This window comes from Mustelus asterias, chromosome 26 (genome assembly GCF_964213995.1).
Source record: "Mustelus asterias chromosome 26, sMusAst1.hap1.1, whole genome shotgun sequence".
NCBI lineage: Eukaryota > Metazoa > Chordata > Chondrichthyes > Carcharhiniformes > Triakidae > Mustelus > Mustelus asterias.
In genome coordinates, this window is record NC_135826.1 from 35085627 (window position 1) to 35107945 (window position 22319).

The window sequence follows — 22319 nt, forward strand, 5'->3', positions numbered from 1 at the left end:
CCCTGGAGCTGTGAAGCAGCAGCGCTAACCACTGTGCTACCGTGCCGCCCTTGATTCTCATCAAGTGTTCCAAGAGGACATTAGACAAATCATAGATTCAATAAATATCGAAAAAAGATCCATATTACAAGTTGAAATGAGTAAAGAATCTGAAATAATTCACTGTTATATAAAAGCTGGAAGGACTAAAAGTCGGTAAGGGACTGATAGCCAAGTTCCACACACATGAGGACGGCCTCAACCGGCATCTTGGGTTCATGCCACACTATCTGTAACCCCCACAGCTTGCCTGGGCTTGCAAAATCTCACTAACTGTCCTGGCTGGAGACAATACACATCTCTTTAATCTGTGCTTAACCCTCTCTCCACTCACATTGTCTGTACCTTTAAGACTTGATTACCTGTAAAGATTCGCATTCCAACCATTATTTTGTAAATTGAGTTTGTGTCTTTACCTGATGAAGGAGCAGCGCTCCGAAAGCTAGTGGCTTGTGCTACCAAATAAACCTGTTGGACTTTAACCTGGTGTTGTTAAACTTCTTACTGTGTTTACCCCAGTCCAACGCCGGCATCTCCACATCAGGACTGAAAGTCCACGGAGCGTCTAGAGCAGATGGATTTAGGGGAGGCAATGGCCGAGTGGTATTATCGCTAGACTATTAATCCAGAAACTCGGCGAATGTTCCGGGGACCCGGGTTCAAATCCCGCCTCGGCAGTTGGTGGAACTTCAATTCAATAAAAAAAATCTGGAATTAAGAATCTACTGATGACCATGAAACCATTGCCGATTGTCGGAAAAACCCATCTGGTTCACTAATGTCCTTTAAGGAAGGAAATATGCTGTCCTTACCTGATCTGGCCTACACAGTAACTCCAGAGCCACAGTAATGCGGTTGACTCTCAACTGCCCTTTGAAATGGCCTAACAAGCCACTCAGTTTTCACCACCACCTTCTCAAGGGCAACTAGGGATGGGCAATACATGCCAGCCAACGCCAGCCAGCCAACACCAGCCACGTCCCATGAATGAATTTAAAAAATAAGATCCTCGAACTCTCAAGAAAGTGAGAAAGAATTGGTGTTGCACTGATGTTCTCAGGGGTTTGTAGACATTGCAATAATAACCATGAAATGGATGATAATCAGCATCATTTCAATGTTAAAATGCACAATGCAGATAATAACCATCTAGTAGGGCGTACAGGTATAGAGGTAAAGATACCGTGAAGTGATCATCTAGAAAGCAGAGGTATCATGAGGAGCACTCAACATGCTTTTCAGAACAGAGAGGTTCTGAATAACAAACCTATTGGAATTTTTTGAGGAGGTAATTAGGCTGGTAGATGAGGATTGTATGGTAGATGCAGTTTACTCGCATTTTTGGAAGGCATTTGACAAGCTTCCTCCCAAGAGGCTGTTAGAAAGGATTGCAGAATCGAAGACAAACTATCTAGATGGATGCAAGTGGAGGAGGTCAGAGATGGAAGAGTTTGAGAGAGATCCGAGGACTACAAGTTTCATAGAATCCTACAGTGCAGAAGGAGGAGGCTATTCAGCCCATCGAGTTTGCACCAACCACAATCCCAAGCCCTATCCCCATGCACTTACCCTAGCTTGTCCCCCTGACACAAAGGGGGCATGGCCAATCGACCTAACCCACATCTTTGGATTGTGGGAGGAAACTGGAGCACCCAGAGGAAGCGCACGCAAACAAGGGAAGAATGTGCAAACTCCACACAGAGAGTGACCCAAGGCCGGGAATCGAACCAAGGTCCCTGGCGCTGTGAGGCAGCAGCACTAACCACTGTAATTTCCCCTTTTCATTGGGGAAAAACTGAGCCATAAACCACAGCTTTTTTAAAAAACATGTAATAATAACAACCATTGTTTCAGTGGGAGACCACGTTATGTGTAACAAACTTTGAAGGCTATGTTGCTTTACAATAGAGAAGGCTTTGGAGAGGCCATAGATGACAAATGGATGTTCAAGAGCAGTTTCAGAAGCAAGCAAAAGATTGTTCAGGTAAGAGTTATCTGATAACTCCTTTTTCCTCTGATGGAGAAATCCAGCACGAGGGGGCATGGCTTTAAATTGAGGGGGGGTAGTTATAGAACCGATGTCAGGGGTAGGTTCTTTACCCAGAGGGTGGTGAGGGATTGGAATGCCCTGCCAGCATCAGTAGTAAATGCGCCTAGTTTGGGGGCGTTTAAGAGATCCGTAGATAGGTTCATGGACGAAAAGAAATTGGTTTAGGTTGGAGGGTCACAGTTTTTTTTTTTAACTGGTCGGTGCAACATCGTGGGCCGAAGGGCCTGTTCTGCGCTGTAATGTTCTATGTTCTATGTTCTATGATAGTTAATAGGAGATCCGATATGTTTAGTCAATATAGATTTAACAGCAATAAAATTGCAGTTAAAAATAATTACCTACCTTGTGAAGTCCTCTCAATTGTTCAATGATCTACATCATTCAGGAGTAAAGATTAGGTTGACTGGGTCTGGGGAAATAGAGCGCAGACATATGCCTAACATACATATCAAAATGCTGCCATGGTGATGCAGGCAGTTGGCGCTGCATGTGGTTTCCTAACCCTAACCCACAGCAGGGTTCAGAACCTAGAGCAGGACGGCAACTCCTTAATATCTGACGGGAACTACAAATCCCTAATCCTGAAACCTATTCTGCCTGAAGTTGTGAAAAGGGATGGACCCCTGGGATCACGACGTGTGAAGATTGCCAGATCATTCAACAGCGTAGACACTCCTGCACTGAACATCCTTCATACACCACAGGATCATACCAAAGGTGCACAATTTGTGAGGGAGGAACTATTATCATCTTGTACGCAGCGGTTAAAGCAAAATGAGGACGGTGAGTATACTTTTGAGGGTCGCACACTGTAGCTGCGCTACAGAACCTTTCAAGACTTGCCCAACACAGTCATGGAATGGCTTGAATAATGATTCATTTCCCCTTTGGGCTTCCTCCCTGCAAGCCGCTATGTACTCAACCGTACAATTAAGTATCTGCTGCTTGGTAATGGGATTTTTGAGCATCTTTGCATGACAAGCAACATAACCAAGAGTTCTGAAATTGTTTTGCACAGAAATAGTAACTTGGGGTCTTTGAGCGAGTCTACAGTGGAAATGGCAACCCACTTTCAACTGATGTGGCGACAGATAAAACAACCTCTTGTCCCAGGTAAACATGTGGCGCAATGTTGAATAAATTGTAAGAATCAACCGGAGTCAGAAAGGTGGCCAACAGGCGGCACGGTAGCACAGTGGTTAGCACTGCTGCTTCACAGCTCCAGGGTCCTGGGTTCGATTCCCGGCTTGGGTCACTGTCTGTGTGGAGTTTGCACATTCTCCTCGTGTCTGCGTGGGTTTCCTCCGGGTGCTCCGGTTTCCTCCCACAGTCCAAAGATGTGCGGGTTAGGTTGATTGGCCAGGTTAAAAAAAAAAAAAATTACCCCTTAGAGTCCTGGGATGCGTAGGTTAGTGGGATTAGCGGGTAAATATGTGGGGGTAGGGCCTGGGTGGGATTGTGGTCGGTGCAGACTCGATGGGCCGAATGGCCTCCTTCTGCACTGTAGGGTTTCTAGGAGTGAGAATCTGGCTAATTCCAAAAGCCAAAATATAGCTTTCCACACACAAAAAAAAGGACATGCTGCAAGAGATCCAAGTGGTGGAAGCACAAACTTCTGAAAAAATAAATTCAAGCTCCGATTGAGAACTTGCGATAGTGCAATTTCCAAATAGACTTGCACAGAGCCACATATTAAGCAACATTCCCGTAATGAGCCACAGAAATCATGAGACTGAAATACTCTTAACACTGTCCGCGTGGAGTTGGCACATTCTCCCCGTGTCTGCATGGGTTTCCTCTGGGTGCCTTCCACAGTCCAAAAGAGATGCAGGTTAGGTTGATTGGTCTTGGTAAATTGTCCCTTAGCGTCAGGGGGGATTAGCAGGGTAAATGCATGGGGTTATGGATCAGTGGAATTCCCTGCCCAGTCAAGCAGTTGAGACTACTCATTGAATGTTTTTAAGGCAAGGATAGGTACATTTTTGAACAGTAAAGGAATTAAGGGTTATGGTGAGCAGGCGGGTAACTGGAGCTGAGTCCACGAAAAGATCAGCCATAATCTTATCGAATGGCGGAGCAGGCTGGAGGAGCCAGATGGCCTACTCCTGCTCCTAGTTCTTATGTTCTTATGGGGAGAAGTGCCTGAGTGGGATTGTTGTCGGTGCAGGCTGAATGAGCCACATGGCCTCTTTCTGTGCTGTAGGGATTCCATGAACCCAATTTGAACAAGTTCCAGCTTGTGAAGAACATCACTAGGGCGGCACAGTGGTTAGCACTGCTGCCTCACAGTGCCAGAGACCTGTGTTCAATTCCCGGCTTGGGTCACTGGCTGTGCGGAGTCTGCACATTCTCCCCGTGTCTGCATGGGTTTCCTCCAAGTGTTCCAGTTTCCCCCCATACTCCAAAGATGTGTGGGTTAGGTGGATTGGCTGCACACTGCCTGGATGTTGGAAGACCATGGTTTAAGGCTGATAGGGGGTGATCATGTCACTGTTTGCTCCTTCTCCATATCACCTATATTCTGTGAGGTAACTGAAAAGTGCCTCAAGGACCCTTCATATCCAAGAATGAGAATATGTGCAAGTTGGAGAGAGATGGTATGTTTGTCTTTCTTGCTTTGTCATTCTTGTTTTCAAATCCCTCCTTAGGTTAGGAAGAGATATTTTTATTTTCTTGTTTTGAAACCACCCCCCCCCCCTCCGATCTTTGTAATCTCTTCCAGTCCCACAACACTCAGATGGTAATACAGGGATCTGAGATACCTGTATTCCACTAATTCTAGCCTCTGTCCCATCCTCAATTTTAACCATTGGCGGCTGGCTCTTCAAGTCATCTAGGCCCTAAGCATTGGAATTCCCAACCTAACCCTTCTCGCCCTCTCTACCTCTTTTAAGATAATCCTTAAAATCTACCTCTTTGACCAAACTTCAGGTCATCTGCCTTAATAACTCGTGTGGTTTAGTGTTATCATTTGTCTAGCAATGCCCGCGAAATGGGGACATTTTAACATATTAAAGGTGCTAAATAAATTGTTGGTACATTTGTAAATTAATAAAGCTGCTGTGCTGTGTTCAAGTTGAAATGTTTGATTAGTGATGGAGATTAATGTGCCTGGACACTCCCCAATTCTTTTAAAATTCTTTTATCTGTGGTTGAATATCCATCCCTGAAGTGTAGTGCGAGCTAAGGGCGGGGCTGGACTGGGTATATGAGGAATGTTCACAAATGTCCAATGAAGGGTTCTTTATTCCTGTATTACTATTGCACAGCACGGTGGCACAGTGGCTAGCACTGCTGCCTCACAGCGCCAGGGACCTGGGTTCGATTCCCGGCTTGGGTCACTGTCTGGGTGGAGCTTGCACCTTCTCCCCGTGTCTGCGTGGGTTTCCTCCCACACTCCAAAGATGAGCAGGTTAACTGGATTGGCTATGCTAAATTGCCCCTTAGTATCAGGGGGACCAGCTAGGGTAAATGCATGGAGTTATGGGGATAGGGCCTGAGTGGGATTGTGGTCGGTGCAGACTCAATGGGCGAAATGGCCCTCTTCTGCACTGTAGGATTCTATTGGCCCCTTTAGAGCATTCTAAAGAAACCCATACACCTGTAGGGTACCCTGGATAAGAACACCTGCCGCCATTACACTCCTGTTAAATAGTCGGTGAAGAATCTTATCTTGTGACATTGATGTCCATAGATGAGCTGGATGAAATCTTGAAAAGAGGGACTTTTCGCTGTCGCTGATTTAGATTACAAAAGCAGTCTTTGTCCTTGTGTATTTCGCACTCAAAGTTAGAAATGATCCGTTTTCTGAGAGTTGAGCCTTGTAGACGAGCACCCTGCTCTGCTCAGGATATTTCGGCATGAGAGATCCAATGGCAGCAACAGATCACTATTTAGCAGATGAAATGAAGCTGCAGTTATGAAGAGGCAAGCAGTCACAACTACCTAAGTGCCGACCTCCCTCAAGTGGAGTATTTGCACACAGCTTTCTACGCCAACTGAAGTTTTGATCTTTGACAGGATTGATGGTTTAGAATAATGGGCGGAAGGTTCTGGCCGTTCAGCGGGATTCCCAGGCCATTTTGCTGCGAACGGAAATTTGGCTGAGCATCAAATTCTCCGTTCTCACTCGCAGCGCCAGCGAGCGTGAGTGGTCTGAAAACTCCGCCATTGTTTCTAAAGATGCTACGGCCTTTCTTCCATTTTTCAATTGCACGGACTAGAATTTGCAGTGGACAACAGAAGTTTGACGATCGTGACGGCTAATACCTCAATTGTGGCACAATGGTTAGCACTGCTGCCTCACAATGCCAAGGACCCGGATTCAATTCTGGCCTTGGGTGACTTTGCACATCCTCCCCGTGTCTGCATGAGTTTCCTCCCACAGTCCAAAGATGTACAGGTTAGGTAGACTGGCTATGCTAAATTACCACTTAGGTGTTCAAAGATCCGTAGATTAGTCATGGTAAATGCACGGGGTTACAGGGAATTTTGGGGGGGGGGGGGGGGGGTGAGGCCTGGGCAAGATGCTCTTTCAGACAGCAAGTGCAGACTCAATGGGCCGAATGGCCTCTTTCTGCACTATAGGTATTCAATAGTTCTTTAGCCTATTCTACCTTCTGCAGCATGCCTGCACAGCTAAAAAGGGAGGTCCAAAATTTGTGCATCTATAGTTACTCTTCCCCATGTTGCCACAAACCTCTGTTGGTAACCTTGTACCTGTAGGCCAAGGTTGATTGTGGTGGTGGTAATCAAGGAGTGACTGTGGTGTCACAGTGGCATGAGTATAGCCGAGAGGGGACTGAGATGGCACAGCAGGTTAATGACCCATCTTGGACATGGGGTTTGATAGCTCTAGAGTGACAGGAAAAAGCTGATGCTGTATTATGCTCAGTTAGGGTTTGTTAAGTGGTTCTTCTCATGATCATTCCTTCCGGTATTTGAGAGTTTTTTTTAAGGCTTCTGTAAAGCTGCTAAAAAAATTCTCAACTTAAGAATGAATGGTCAGAAGGAACACAACAACAGGTTAAAGTCCAACAGGTTTATTTGATAGCACAAGCTTCCAGAGTCTCGCTCCTTCATCAGGTGAGTGGGAGAGTGGGCGGCACGGTAGCATAGTGGTTAGCACTGCTGTTTCACAGCTCCAGGGTCCCGGGTTCGATTCCTGGCTCGGGTCACTGTCTGTGTGGAGTTTGCACATTCTCCTCTGCGTGTCTGCGTGGGTTTCCTCCGGGTGCTCCGGTTTTCTCCCACAGTTCAAAGATGTGCAGGTTAGGTTGATTGGCCAGGTTAAAAATTACCCCTTAGAGTCCTGAGATGCGTAGATTAGAGGGATTAGCGGATAAATATGTGGGGGTAGGGCCGGGGTGGGATTGTGGTCGGTGCAGACTCGATGGGCCAAATGGCCTCCTTCTGCACTGGAGTGATTCTATGAAGGAGCAGTGCTCCGAAAGCTTGGGCTACCAAATAAACCTGCTGGACTTTAACCTGGTGTTGTGAGACTTCTTACTGTGCCCACCCCAGTCCAACGCCAGCAACTCCACATCATAATGAATGAATGTGCATTGATACCAAAATTGAATACATCCCAAAGTATTTCATATACGGTGTATTAGCTCTTTGGCAAAGTAAGTCAATGTATCAACCATGTTTTACACAGAGCTGTTTGACCACAAGTCAGTAAATGAGACAACAGAGCAACTCAATTGTTTTTATTGTTTGAGGGATGAATGTTTGCCAGGGCTCCAGCAGGCCCTCTAACTTTACTTCATGAGGAGATCTGGACATAGCAGATAGGGAGGAACTGCTCCCATTAGTGGTAGGGTTGAGAACAGGAGGGCATATATTTAAGATAAATGGCAAAAAAGGCAATGGCAACATGAGCAGCGAGTGATTAGGATCTAGGGCACTGCCTGAAAGTGTGGTGTGGCACATGGCTTCCAAAGAAATTGGATCATCAGAAGAGAAAGTTAGAATCATAGAATCCCTACAGTGCAGCAGGTGGCCATTCGGCCCATCAAGCCTACACCAAGAACAATCTCACCCAGGTCCTATCCCCCTAACTCCACATATTTACCTTGCTAATCTCTCTAACATTAAGGGGCAATTTAGCATGGCCATTAAAGCTAACCCGCACATCTTTGGACTGTGGGAGGAAACCGGAGCACCCGGAGGAAATCCACGCAGCCTCGGGGAGAACATTCAAACTCCACACAGACAGTGACCCAAGCCAGGAATCGAACCCGGGTCTCTGCCACTGTGAGGCAGCTGTGCTAACCACCGTCACCGTGCTGCCCCTGTGCAGGACTACAGGGGAGTGGGACTTGCTCAGTTGCTCTTGCAGAGAGCCAGCATGGATTGGGCCGAATGGCCTCCTTCTGTGCTGCAACCAATCTATGAATAGTATACTGGAATCTTCGATGTTAACTAAGCTATCAGAACAAACAGAGATCTTTGTTTCACGGATTGCTGGGAAGATTCAGTGATTGAGCTTTCAAAGTTAAGCATACAAAAGCTAACTATAATGATTTTATGCCCGTGTGAGCAATGCTAAATATAGTTATTCCCATTTTATCAAGCAAAATGTGCAAAATTATCACTCTTTTCCCTTGCAGGTTCAATGCAAGAGATAGGAAGCAAACACCAATCCATGTTAGCAATCACTGCAGCTACAGCAGCCTCCGGTCAACTAAGAGGAGACAATGGCTTAGTGGTAATGTCACTGGACCAGTTACCCAGAGGCCCAGACTAATGCTCTGGGGACATGGATTCAAATCCCATCAAACATAAATTCAATTAATAAAGCTGGAACTATAAAGCTAGTCTCAGGAATGGAACCATCTTGTTCAGTAAAGCCCTTTTCGGGATGGAAACCTGGCCCACATGTGACTCCAGACCCACACCAACATGGCCTAGCAAGCCACTCAGTTCAAGGACAATTAGGGATGGGCAACAAGTGTTGTCAATGACAGCCACATCCCACGAAAGTAGCTCTACCCATTAGATTTGGGTATGTTCCAGTGTAACCCGATTAGCGAGAAAGTTCATAATCTGAAATTAGGGATATTTAATTCTGCTAAATACTGGCGAAGTATGATCTTAGGGACAGATTCTGATAATTTATCTGATCAGCACACATATATACACACAAGGTGGACATGTGGTCAGATGGCCAACAGCCTGAGTTGTAGGCCCAATGGGCCAGAGTTCAGATGGGAGACGTAGTGTTGCTATCACCCTGCCATATTAGTTGACCTCCACCCAGAAGCAGAGCATGCCCTGGGCTCAATTTCATGCGAAGGTGTAATCGCTCCTTTGACCTAGCGAATTGCTGTGCGTGGCTGATAGCCCAGACAAGTGAGGCACCAGAGGTCACCATGGGGATCGATACAGACAGGATTTGTACAGTTGGGGAGTTATGGATAAAGCCCACAGAAATTAGTGTTGACCAGGGGGTACGGGGATTCATTGCAAAGCACGCAAAAGCATTCACAAGCCATAAACATGACTGTGGCCGATGACAGGGGAAGTAGTTATAGAAGGGCCCGACCTAAAACCCCAAAGGCAGTACGGCTTCCTCAGACAAGCCGAAGAGGAGGTGGCCAAGGTCATCAATAGTTCAATATAGCAAGGAGTCTTGCCTCATCCAAAAATTCCCCAATTTGGCCAATAAGGAAACCAGGTGGATCGTGGAGGCTGACGATCGACTACCAGGAGCTTAACAAAACTACCCCAATCACAGCACCCACGGTAGTGACCAGCCCCAAGTCCATGATAAGACAGGCCCCACATGCCAAATATTTCAGTGTTAGACATTAGCAATGGCTTCTGGTCGATTCCCCTAAAGCGGCAATGTCAGTATAAGTTTGCGTTCACCTTTCAAGGTCAACAATACACTTAGACCTCCCTCCCCCAGGGCTTCCATAATTCACCCTCCAGATTCCACCAGACACTCGCCAAAGGTCTAGAGAGGCTTGCAAAACCCAGATGTTTAGTGCAGTGCAGAATGTGGGCGATCTCCTCCTCCAGACTGAGACCAAGGGGGAAACACCCCCTCCCCCCGAAGAATTGCTGAACCTCCTCGCTGTGCTCGGCCCGAACATCAACCCCAAAATGGCCCAGATGATGAGATCGCAGGTCTCATACTTAGGGACAGCACTGATCCAGGGGTAGCACGAGATAGAAAGTGGATTGAGTCAGTATTATGCCTTCCCCTCGCGCTCAGTGCGTTTTCTGGGTTTGGGGGAGGGTACCTGCCGAAACCACGTCGATGGCTTTGCTGCCAAAGCCACCCTTATCAGACCCCTTATAGAAAATTGCCCCATGGGAATGGACCGAGTAGCGCACACAGGCTGGGTCTCGGATTTAAAGTAGGCCCTAGCGCAGGCCCCAGCACTGCAGATACCAAACCCGGCTCTCCCCTTTGCGCTAGAAGTAGCATTCATGGATAACACACTTGTGGCCGGAATCCTGCAGGAGCGCCACGAGGGGCATGGTCCGATGGCCTCTGCCTCTCAGCTCCTAACCCCAGCCGAACAGGGTTTCTCACTGTGCGAGAAGCATCTTCTGGCAGTTTCCTGAGTGGTACAACATTTCAGTTACACCTTTGGGCTGAATCCATTGACCATTCTCATGGAACGCACACCCCAAACAGTTATTGTGGGATGTCCGGATTAAAGACGGGACAGTTAGTGAAAACCGTACAGCATGTTGGCCCACATGCTCCAGGGCAGCAATATCGCGCTAAAGCACACCAAAGACCCCTACCTTCCCAGCTGACAACTTGAGCTATGGGAGAATCAGGGAAGCAGAGAAATAGGCCCTGAATATTTTTGTGGACAGATCCTCTACAATGGAGGATGAGAACAGAAAGACAGGGAGCAGCATCTATGTGGGTGACTAGCAAGGCAAGCCCCTGATGGAGATGGCTTTAAGAATTTCCACATAGGTGAGCACCCAGGCTGCCGAGCTAGTGGCCATAGCGTATGTGGTAAGCCACCTGAACAAGCTGGGTTAGGGATTAGGACTGTTTGCTGTGACTCTGGTGTTTGCCTGTGGGAGTTTGATTTGAGTTGTGAGATCCAGTTCACTGATGCTCACTTGATCAAGAGCAGAGACTGTGCCCGGATGGCCAACGGCCTGAATTGTAGGCCCAATGGACAATTGGACTCTAAATTAAACTGCTGTAGCAAACTGCTCCTACAGTAAGGATCGCAGTGAACCTGGACAGACCAAGGCCCAAAACAATACAGGTCAGGGGAAGCCAGGGCATGCCCCAGCAGCAGAGGTCGGAAGGACTTGACCCTGGTCATTTTTGGCAGATGGTCACGTAGTCCCTCATTTCAACTTGGTAATCTCATCGGCTGCAGGCCAGGGAATCTTCTGGAAGGACACGAAGAGGGGGATAAGAGGAGACACTTGGAGGACACCGCCAGCAAAGACACGGCATGACCTGCAGTGAAGATTATAGACAAGACTCGGTGGCAACCCAGGGACGGACTAGGGGGCATAGGTTTAAGGTACGAGGGGCAAAATTTAAAGGAGATATATGAAGCAAGTTTTTTTTTCCCCCCCCACAGAGGGTGGTGGGTGCCTGGAACTCACTGCCAGGTAGTGGAAACAGATACGGTAGTGACTTTTAAGGGACGTTTTGACAAATACATGAAAAGGTTGGGAATAGAGGGATATGGTCCCCGCGAGGGTAGGGGGTTTTAGTTCAGTCGGGCAGCATGGCCGAACAGGCTTGGTGGGCCGAAGGGTCTGTTCCTGTGCTGTAATTTTCTTTGTTCTTTGGAAGAGGGCGTATGAGAATCACCTTGTGCAGATTAGATGGATTGGCCATGTTAAATTGCCCCTTTGGTGTCCCAAGATAAGTAGGTTAGGGGGATCAGCGGAGTAAATACTGGGGGTTACAGGAAAGGGTCTGGGAGGGATCTTCTGTCTGAGAGTTGGTGCAGACTCAATGGGCCGAATGGCCTCCTTAACTGTAGGGATTCGATGATGACGACCCTGGGATGGCAGAGACTCAGATAATCGGATCCATGGCTCGGTCAAGTTCATCAGCGCGGGTAGTATTAGAATCTTAGGCAGATAGAAATTAGATAATTTGGGAAAAGCAACTGCGTGTTAATATTTATTGAACTTGTTAATAAAAGTGGACCATGCACCAAGTCTTGTCTTCTTGTTCATCTTGTAAAGTGTTTGAGGTGTGTGAACTGGTCGAAGCGTCTCATTTTCCAGAAACAGGTATGTGCCATGGGGACTTCACAGTGAGCACTTTGGGGGATGCACTCATCTGTAAGAATGGAAAATCGGTCGGGGGGGGGTGGTGGTTTGAAAGAAGCCCTCAAGTGATTCTTTCAACCCAATCTTCGAACTGTCCCTCACTGATCACAGCACAGCCTTTATTGAGTGGGGAATGAAAATAGATTCGACAAAATGATAGTGCGAGAGGAGACCATTTTTACCCATCATGCTTGTGGTGACTCTTTCAGAGAGCTATTCTCCCCGCTCTGTCCCCAAAATCCTGCAAATTTTCAGATGGTTATCCAGTACTGTTTTGATGGTTGTAATTGAACCTGCTTTCACAAACCTTTTAGGCATTACATTCCAGACTATAACACGTAAAAAGAATAATTTCCTCATGGTGCGTCTAGTTCATTTGCCAATTACCATAAATCCCTCTGTTCTGGTACCAATCCTCATTTACTCTTATCAAAACCAATCCTGATTTTGAGCAGTGTCAAAGTTGCCCTTAACCTTTCCTACTCCAGAGGAAAAATTAAGTTTCTCTCGATTCTCTATCCTTCATACCATTCCAGAAAGTCGCCTCTGCATCTTCTGAAATCTCTTTTTTTTTAAATTGAGCTCTTTGCGTTTTGCCAACCATTGACCATATATGCCCTTGATATTTGATCATCCCCAGGTGGAGGAAGACACTTGTGCCCCAATTCCATTTAGTAACTTAAGAAACATCCTAAGGAGAACACTAAAGCCGGAATTTTCTGCTCCTGCCGAAAGTCAATGGACTTTTGCCTGGCTCGCCGTACACCTCACAGGGTCCGAAAAAACCCAGCCAATCATCTTCTGAAAGAGCAACACCAAAGAATATCAATGTGGTGCAGTTGATCCGAGGATTGCAGTTTTCATAGAATCACAGAATCCTACAAGGAGGCCATTCAGCCCATCGAGTCTGCACCAACCACAATCCCACCCAGGCCCCATCCCCACAACCCCATGCATCCACCCTATCGAGTCCCCCAGACACATGGGGCAATTTAGCCAATCCACCTAACCTGCACATCTTTGGAGTCTGGGAGGAAACTGGAGCACCCAGAGGAAACCCACGCAGACACGGGGAGAATGTGCAAACTCCATAAAGACAGTGACCCAAGCCGGGAATCAAACCTACATCCCTGGCGCTGTGAGGCAGCAGTGCTAACCACTGGGCCACCGTGTTACCCGTTTTAAGGCAGACAGAGATGCCACCCCTACAAACTGAAGTCCTAGCATCCTGCTCTTGGGCCCATTTCAGTTTGATTTTACATTGTATTTTAGCTTTCTCTATGGATTTCTGCCCGGCTTGCCGTGCCCCTTGTGGCGGGTCTGGAAAATCCCGGCCTACCTTCTTTCTCTACGGACTCGCAAGTCGAACGTCAATCCAACATTGAGCAATGATGAGGAAACCATGAGTGCGCCAGAATCTCCTGTTAGGGGACTGTCTCACCTCCCACAGAGATTTCTTTGGAAGGTTTTGGAAGCATTTGCAAATCAACTATCAATGCGCCCGAGCAGCAAAACAAAGCAATGTCTTCAGCGATGAGCAATGCCAACACCACTTATCGTGTGTGGCTTCAAACATCAATCAGCGATATCTAGCTGAGAATAAGACAATTGCCAATTCTTGGGCCTTTGTCCATTTTGCCAATAATGGCAACATGGGAGATTCGGGTGGTCTTTTAAGGGATGGCACAGTGGTTAGCACTGCTGCCTCTCAGTGCCAGAGACCTGGGTTCAATTCCCGGCTTGGGTCAGTGTCTGCATATTCTCCCCGTGTCTGTGTGGGTTTCGTCCAGGTGTTCCGGTTTCCTCCCACAGTCTGAAAGACGTGCTGGTTAGGGTGCATTGGCCATGCTAAATTCTCCCTCAGTGTATCCAAACAGGCAGCAGAGTGTGGTGACTAGGGGATTTTCACAGTAACTTCATTGCAGCGTTAATGTAAGCCTACTTGTGACACTAATAAACTTTGACAGGAGAATGTGCGCACAAGATTTCTTCCATGTAACGCAATCCAAACATTCTTAGCATCATGACAGCAGCTTAGAATGAAGTCATGAAGGCGTGATCATTTACCAAGAACATCAAGATTCTAGTTGGCAGAGAAAAGGGAGCCAAACCCTCAGAAGTATCTCTGGGAGCGCTCGTAAATTAATTATGAAAATAGGTCAGTAAGAGAATTCTCAGCATGTTTGGAATTTTAGCAATGGGTGAACAGCAGCTGTGGGAAAAGCAACAAGGCAGTTATTACTTCTTTCAATAAAACTACAACACTGCCCTTCGAGGATACGAGCAGAGGGAAAGTTGGCTCAAAATGCATGAGACTGATAATTGCCAAGTGCAATAAAATCTTTCGAGTCAGCAGGCATGATAAAGCGAGATGCATTACCCAAGAAAAACGTAGGGTCAAGAGTGAGCTTCAGGATTTGTCGTGCCAAAGATGACAAAATCAGGAACACTCAGATCAGTAAGATGCCCATTCGGACAAGAGAAGAACCACAGAATCCCTTCAGTGCAGAAGACCATTCAGCCCATCGAGACTGCACCAACTCTCCAAAAGAGCATCCTACCCAGGCCCTCCCCTCCATCCTATCCCCATAACTCTGCACATTTACCATGGCCAATCCGCCTAACCTACACGTCTTTGGACATGAAAAGGCAATTTAGCATGGCCAATCTACCTAATTCTAAAAGGCCATCCCAGTTTGATGATTAGTGTCAAAGAGAATTGGGGTATTTGCAGTGTGTAATCTGTTGCAAGATATTCTGTAAGAGTCTAACGTGAGATACTAATCAGAAGAACCCCAGAGATGAGGAAATGATCTAATTCAAGTTTCAATATGAAATAAGGAAAAGATCTAAGAAATTAGCTGAAAAATCAGGTTAACTGATCTTGTGTACATTAAGTTTTTTGTAATTCATGGGATGTGAGTGACGCTGTCAAGGCCAGCGTTTGTTGCCCATTCCTAGTTTCTTGAGAGACTGCTGGGAGAGCCACTTCTTGAACTGTGTGGTGCAGGTAGACCCATCGTGTCATTAGGTAGGAAACTCCAGCACTTTGACCCAGCCACAATGAAGGAATGGTGATATGTTTCCATGTCAGGTGGTATGCGACTTTGGGAGGGGAAGGGGCTTGCAAACAGGCCTGCTGACCTTGTTCTTATAGGCTGCAGACTTGGAAGGTGCCGTTGAAGAATTATTGGTGAGCTGCTGCAGTGCATCTTCTAGATGGCGTACACTGCTGCCATGATGTACCAGTGGTTTGGGCGCGCGCGCATCAATGTTTAAAGGTGGCGGATGGCATGCCAATCAAGTGGACTGCTTTGTCCTAGATGGTGGTGGTCTGCTTCATTACCTGAATGGGCATGTGAGGGTGGAACTGAATATTGTGCGGTCATCAGCAAATATCCCCACTTCTGACCATATAACAGAGGGAAGGTCATTGATGAAGCATTGAAGACGGTTGGGCCTGGGACACTACCCTGAGGAACCCCTGCAGTGATGTCCTGGGATGGAGATGATTGATCTCTATCAATCGTAACCATCATGCTCTGTGCCAGGTATGACTCCAACCAGTGAACAGTTGGCTCCGACCCTGTTCAATTCCCACAATCCTCCATTGTACTAAGAGCTCCTCGATGGGGCCAGTTTTTGTCCTATCTGGTGCGCTCTGTATGACAAAGTGAAGTGAATTGGCTGAAGACTGTCAGTGACGCTGGAAACCTCAGGGAGGTCGGTCAAGATGGATCATCCACTTGGCACTCCTGGCTGAAGGCAACTGCAGATGCCTCAGCCTCGCCTTATGCTGGGTTCCACCATCATTGAGGACGGAGATGTCCACGGAGTGTTCTCCTCCCGTTACTTTAATTGCTCACCATCATTCACAACTGGAAGTGGCAGCACTGCAGAGCTTTCATCTATCAGATGGTTGTGGGATCGCTTTGACTGTCTATAGCGTACTGCTTGAACAGATTGTTCAATCATTCAGGATAGACAAGGACTCGGCACAAACGAAGGCCTGATTAGCAAAAGACATGACACCGATAACAGTTCACAGAATCCCTGCAGCATGAGGCCAGTCAGCCTGTCGAGTCTGCATCGACTCTTCCCAGGCCCTATCCCAGTAACCCCATATGTTTTACCCCACTAACCCTCCTAATCCATATATATCTTGCGACACTAAGGGCCAATTTAGCATAGCCAATCCACTTAACCAGCATATCTTTGGAGTGTGGGAGGAATCCGGAGCACCCGGAGGAAACCCACGCAGACACGGGGAGAACGTGCAGACTCCACACAGACAGTCACCCAAGGCCAGAATTGAACCCGGGTCCCTGGCGCTGTGAGGCAGCCGTGCTAACCACTGTTCCAACTCTAATAGTTAATAGTGAAGTTACATAAATTGATCAATTTAAATAGAGGGGAAGTTACAAGTGAATAATTCAGTTTTCATTAGAAGGTGTAAGAGACATTTGGCAACTGATAGAGACAGCGTGGGGAGTGAGAGATAATTCAATCATGGCAGCTCTTGGTCAGGAAATACAAAGCTAAGGAGACAAAGCGGAGGGGTCAGGGATCGAATGAACGTACCTGGATTCAGACATAGCTGCACTATGGGGTCACTTGTCACAAAGCCCTCTGATGGCAGTAAGGTTGCCCAATGGAAGAGTGGGAGAAAGTGTCACGTCAGGGTTTGGGAACGATGTGGAAACTGGGCAATCAGCAGAAAATCCAAATAGTTGGAGGGTGGAGAGGGTAATTAAATTTAAGGGTAAAAAAGAGATGGGTGAGCGAAATATAAAGTCTACTACCCCGTGTAACGGTGTCAGTGGGGTGGAGATGATGATCATAGAAACCCGACAGTGCAGAAGGAGCCCATTCAGCCCATCGAGTCTGCACCAACCACAATCCCACCCAGGCCCTATTCCCATAACCCCATGCATTTACCCTAGATGTGGAGATGCCGGCGTTGGACTGGGGTAAACACACTTCTTCAGGTGAGTGCGCACCTGAAGAAGGGGCTCAAGGCTCCGAAAGCTTGTGTGGCTTTTGCTATCAAATAAACCTGTTGGACTTTAACCTGTTGTTAAACTTCTTACTGCATTTACCCTAGCCAGTCCTCCTGACACAAAGGGTCAATTTAGCATGGTCAATCCACCTAACCCGCACATCTTTGGACCGAGGGGGGAAACCGGAGGAATTCCACACAGACATGGGAGAACGTGCAAACTCCACACAGACAGTGAACCAAGCTGGGAATTGAACCCGCGTCCCTGACGTTGTGAGGCAGCAATGCTAACCACTGTGCCGCCCCTGGATTACCCCACAAAATCTACCCCCTATTCGGCTAAAAGATTCGCACCTTGCTTGGTAGATTGTGAAAACATTTTTTTTCCCCCCCCGGTATTTATTCCAAATTTACTTTTCACCACCTTCCATTTATGCCGACTTACCATTTGGGTATTTTTGAATGAATCATTTGAATTAATCCTATCTTGCGAACGGGAGCAACTTTCTGAACACTTCATGCAACTGAGCAGAAAATAAGAAGCTGCCTGAAACTAAAAGCCCAATTCCACGGATAAAACCAGAACCAAAAGTAAAAAAGTGTTGAGAGTAATTATCAGAAAGATGCGAACAGAAGAACAGGGAGATGGGGAGGGGAGACAAACATGGGGGGGGGGGGGCAAAGGGACATGGTGGTGGGGGGGCAACAATTTGACAGAGATAATAGGGTCGAAAGTGGGATCTTTACATGGAGCAGGGTCACTATTTGTTGAGAGACTGAACTGACGGTTAGAGAGAGAAGTAGCAACATTTCTTTCCAAGGGTGCAAAAAATTGTTCAGGAACAAAATTGGAATCCTCTAAAGTAGACAGCAACGTCCATGATAGTCCATCATGCTTTAACTCTGGAGAAAGTGGACTGAATGGCTTTATCCAGCTCTGGATCTCTGTTTACCAAAAGGTACATGCGTACAACATAGGATGGTAGCCAAGAAACAGTGACAAATCAGTTCAAGAACCAGTTTCAAGAGGGACGCAAGTACACAGGTTCACATGGGGCTGGGCTGGGGGCGAGGGGTCAGCATTGCAGAGCACGGAAGGTGACAGCAGGGACCAGAAAGAGAAAAAAAAAGAGTTGAGGCAGCCTCAGGAACTACAAAATATCAGATGCAGTGGATGGGGTGGAGAGAAATACAGACCAAGCAGATAGTGAAGACACACAAAAGAGTTTGCATGTGTGTACTGAAGCAACAAGTATATGGAGGAAGAAAGCAGGCAGATAGATAGATAGAGGAATAGATTATGAAGGAGAACTGCTGCAGCAGGAAAGCAAATGACAAAATCAAATAAAGGCAAGGCGTGAACAGAGGTAGGAGAGGTCAGGGTAAAGGCCTTGAAAGGAAGTCAGAGACAAGAGGGCAAAAATAATGGAAAACAGGAACAGAAAAAAAAAGTACAGTAATAATTGGGGGGAAACAAGCAGTGGACAAGAGATCAAGTAGAGAGAGAAAATAGACAAATTAACAACTTACATTTAAGTAGCACCATCAGCATAGTAAAATATCTCAAGGTGTTTCACAAAATCAGAATCAGACAAATACTGAGGAAAACAACAAAGAGACATTAGGACAAATGACCAAAATTGAGGTCAAAGAAATGATTTCAAGAAGGGCTTTAAAAGGAGGAAAAGGCGGCATAAAGGGTTATAAGGAGGGAGTGACAGAAAGTTGGATCTCAGCAGTTGAAGGCTAGGCTCTTACTGATGGGTCAAAGGAAGTACGGGGTGCACCAGAGGTCAGAGCTGGAGGAACATTATGTTCTTGCAGCATTGCAGAGCCAGAGGAGGTCACGGAGCCAGAGAAGGGTGTGGCCACAGAGGGTTCGGAACAAAAAGGTTAGTGTTTTAAATCGAGGCCTGGCTGAACTGGGAGCCAATGTGGGTCAGTGAGCACAGGGCTGATTAGTAAATAGTTTGCAGTTGGGACAGAATGGGGAGAATGTACCTGCACAAACCTTGAAAGAAAGAGAAGAAGACAGTGAGAGAGGTAGGATCAAAGAGAGGTGTTTAAAAGGAATTTCAGCTCCTTCAAATCCACTGGCCTTCAAAACAAGAACGTCATGTCTGTTCTATACAGAGTGGTGGAACAGCAATACATGTGTGGGTACAAGCAATCCCTTTCAGTGTTACAGAGGATGGAAGAGAAATAATTATATACCGAATTATAACAACGCTGGAGATTGGTGGTCTACAATTCCACACATCCTTAGTTCAATTGCCCCAGCGAGGCAGAACTAGTTTTGTCAAATGCCGTTATTATTTCCTTAAACCCACCTCCAGTCCTAACCAGTCCCAAACCTGACCAGAATCTTAAAAACTTGGGAAAAAATCAGAATGTTCCCAAAAGAGAATTTAAAAACACTTCAAAAGTGCTGCTCACCTCGTTTGGGTTTTGGAAAACTCTCATGCAATCGAAATATCACTTTTTCCACAAAGTGCTGAATATCGCTTTGTTCTGGTCCTCTGACGAACACCATCCAATCGTGGGTGAATCCTTCAGTGGTGGGCTTTTTCCGCAGCTGGGCACGGTGGCCAAGTTCCAATTTAACCTGCACGGTGCACTGTAAACAACCACAAGAAAGAAAAACACGATAATGAGGCAGGCAGACAGGCATGGGGCGCCATGTTAGAACATTCAGCAGATAACCTGCTCCTTCCCACAGAAAGGTGGCATGGTGCCTTCAGGGATAAATGAAGCTTCAATAGGCCGGGTTTTTAAACACTACCTATCACATCTTAAAATCTATGAGAGCGACCTTGTGTCCAGAGCACCAACTTGTCCTGGTCCCCCCCACGCCAACGCTATAGTTAAGAAAGCCCACCAACGCCTCTACTTTCTCAGAAGATTAAGGAAATTTGGCATGTCAGCTACGACTCTCACCAACTTCTACAGATGCACCGTAGAAAGCATCCTTTCTGGGTTGCATCACAGCTTGGTATGGCTCCTGCTCTGTCCTAGACCTCAAGAAACAAAGGGTCGTGAACAAAGCCCAGTTCATCACGCAAACCATCCATTGACTCTGTCTACATTTCCCGCTGCCTCAGGAAACCAGCCAATACAATCAAGGGCCCCACGCACCCTGGACATTCTCTCTTCCACCTTCTTCCATCGGGAAAAAGATACAAAAGTGTACCAACCAACTCAAGAACAGAACTTCTTCCCTGCTGCCATCGGATTTCTGAATGGACCTACCTCGCGTTAAGTTGATTTTTCTCTAAACCCCTAGCTATGACTAACACTACATTCTGCTCCCTCGTCTTTCCTTCTCTATGAACGGTATGCTTGGTCTGTATAGCACACAAGAAACAATACTTTTCATCGTATACTAACACGTGCGATAATAATAAATCAAATCTTATGCACTGCTCTTCCCTTTGCTATTTTTGGCACCTTCGATTGGAAAGACTTGATCGATCTCAGGAATGGACAATAAATGTTGGCCTTGCCAGCAACGCCCACGCCTCGTGGGAGAATGGACATCAGAGGCGGGTTTTGAAATTTACTTCACACCGACCGCCTTAGCTGGTGGCAGATTCATCGCTGATGCGGAGCTTTCCAGATAGCTGGTGCTCTTTGCACTACAGAGTGCATCTGATGAAGAGAAAATGTCCACCGTCAGTTTGATTTCCTGGTGCAAAAGCCGCCCTCGGGTTGGACTGCCATCTGTTTGCAGGGAATTCTGATTGAGAGTAGTTTGAGGTGTCAAGGGGGGGGGAATTAGGAAAACATATGGGAGATAATGGTCTGAAAGCAGGGGGGAATATTGCATTCTAAGACTCACTATCTGCAAGTGGGAAAACCCTAAACATGCCTATTTAATTTATTAACAGCAGTACATGATTAAAAAGACATTAGGTTTCTGGTGCTACTCCGAATTCATTATCTCAACTGGTTTCCAACACCAGTATGGGCCAGCATTTTTGCCCTTGGCTCATATCGTGCCGAGTTCCCTCCCCAAATACTCAAAAGGTGCAATTTTGCCTCAATTACTGTTATTACCCATGAGCGATGTTTAAAAAGAAACGATTGCGTGCATGCAATTTGAAAGAACAAACTTGTCTTTCTTCGCCCCTCCCCCACCTCCGGGATTTTATTTACATACAACTCCATCGGGAGAAACCAATGTAAATTAGGTTCATGGTTTCAGAACAAAAAAAGAGAGAGAGATTTTAACTCGCTCCAAACCCACTCAGTTAAAATTGGACCCAATATTTATTGCCATCGCAGTTTCCTTCAGCACTTTCTTCGAAACGCAGGCTTCCATTTTTACACCTCCCTCCCAAACCCCCGCCATCTTCAATGGTCAGGTACGGATACAACCCAGAACATCAATGCCCCACCCCCAATTCCACCAGAATTGAGGCTCCTGGCTAAAGCAAGGTGGGGAATCGATCCAACATACTTAGAGCCCTGTTCAATGCTGTTAAGATGTGGAGATGCCCGCGCTGGACTCGGGTAAACACAGTAAGTCGTCGAACAACACCAGGTTAAAGTCCAACAGGTTTACTTGGTAGCAAAAGCCACTAGCTTTCGGAACAGGCTGTCCCTTCGTCAGGTGGGCGCTGAATGCTCCCTCCACTCACATTGTCTGTACCTTTAAGACTTGATTAGCTGTAAAGACTCACATTCCAATCATTATTCATGTAAATTGAGTTTGTGTCTTTGTGCCCTGTTTGTAATCAGAACTCCCACCCACCTGACGAAGGGACAGCCTGTTCCGAAAGCTAGTGGCTTTTGCTACCAAATAAACCTGTTGGACTTTAACCTGGTGTTGTTAGACTTCTTACAATGCTGTTAAGCCAGGGGAACCTGCGCTGCTTGGAAGCAGGAGGACCAAGCTAAACCTTCTCAAGGAGTCGTTGGGCCTCCACAAGGGTCCAGCTTCCCCTG

The 22319-nt window shown here is 46.7% G+C and overlaps 1 protein-coding gene across 3 annotated transcripts in view; it reads right to left on the minus strand.

Annotated features, from left to right (window-relative positions):
* mllt1a (MLLT1 super elongation complex subunit a) overlaps positions 1 to 22319 on the minus strand; it is a 123633-nt gene that overhangs the window by 65221 nt on the left and 36093 nt on the right. For all 3 annotated transcript variants that reach the window (XR_013495544.1, XM_078198423.1, XM_078198422.1), the window contains exon 2: positions 19809 to 19989. Coding sequence is in view for 2 of the 3 variants with exons in the window: in XM_078198423.1 (XP_078054549.1) it covers positions 19809 to 19989 (181 nt within the window). In the remaining variant the exon portion in view is untranslated. The remainder of the gene's footprint in view (positions 1 to 19808; positions 19990 to 22319) is intronic.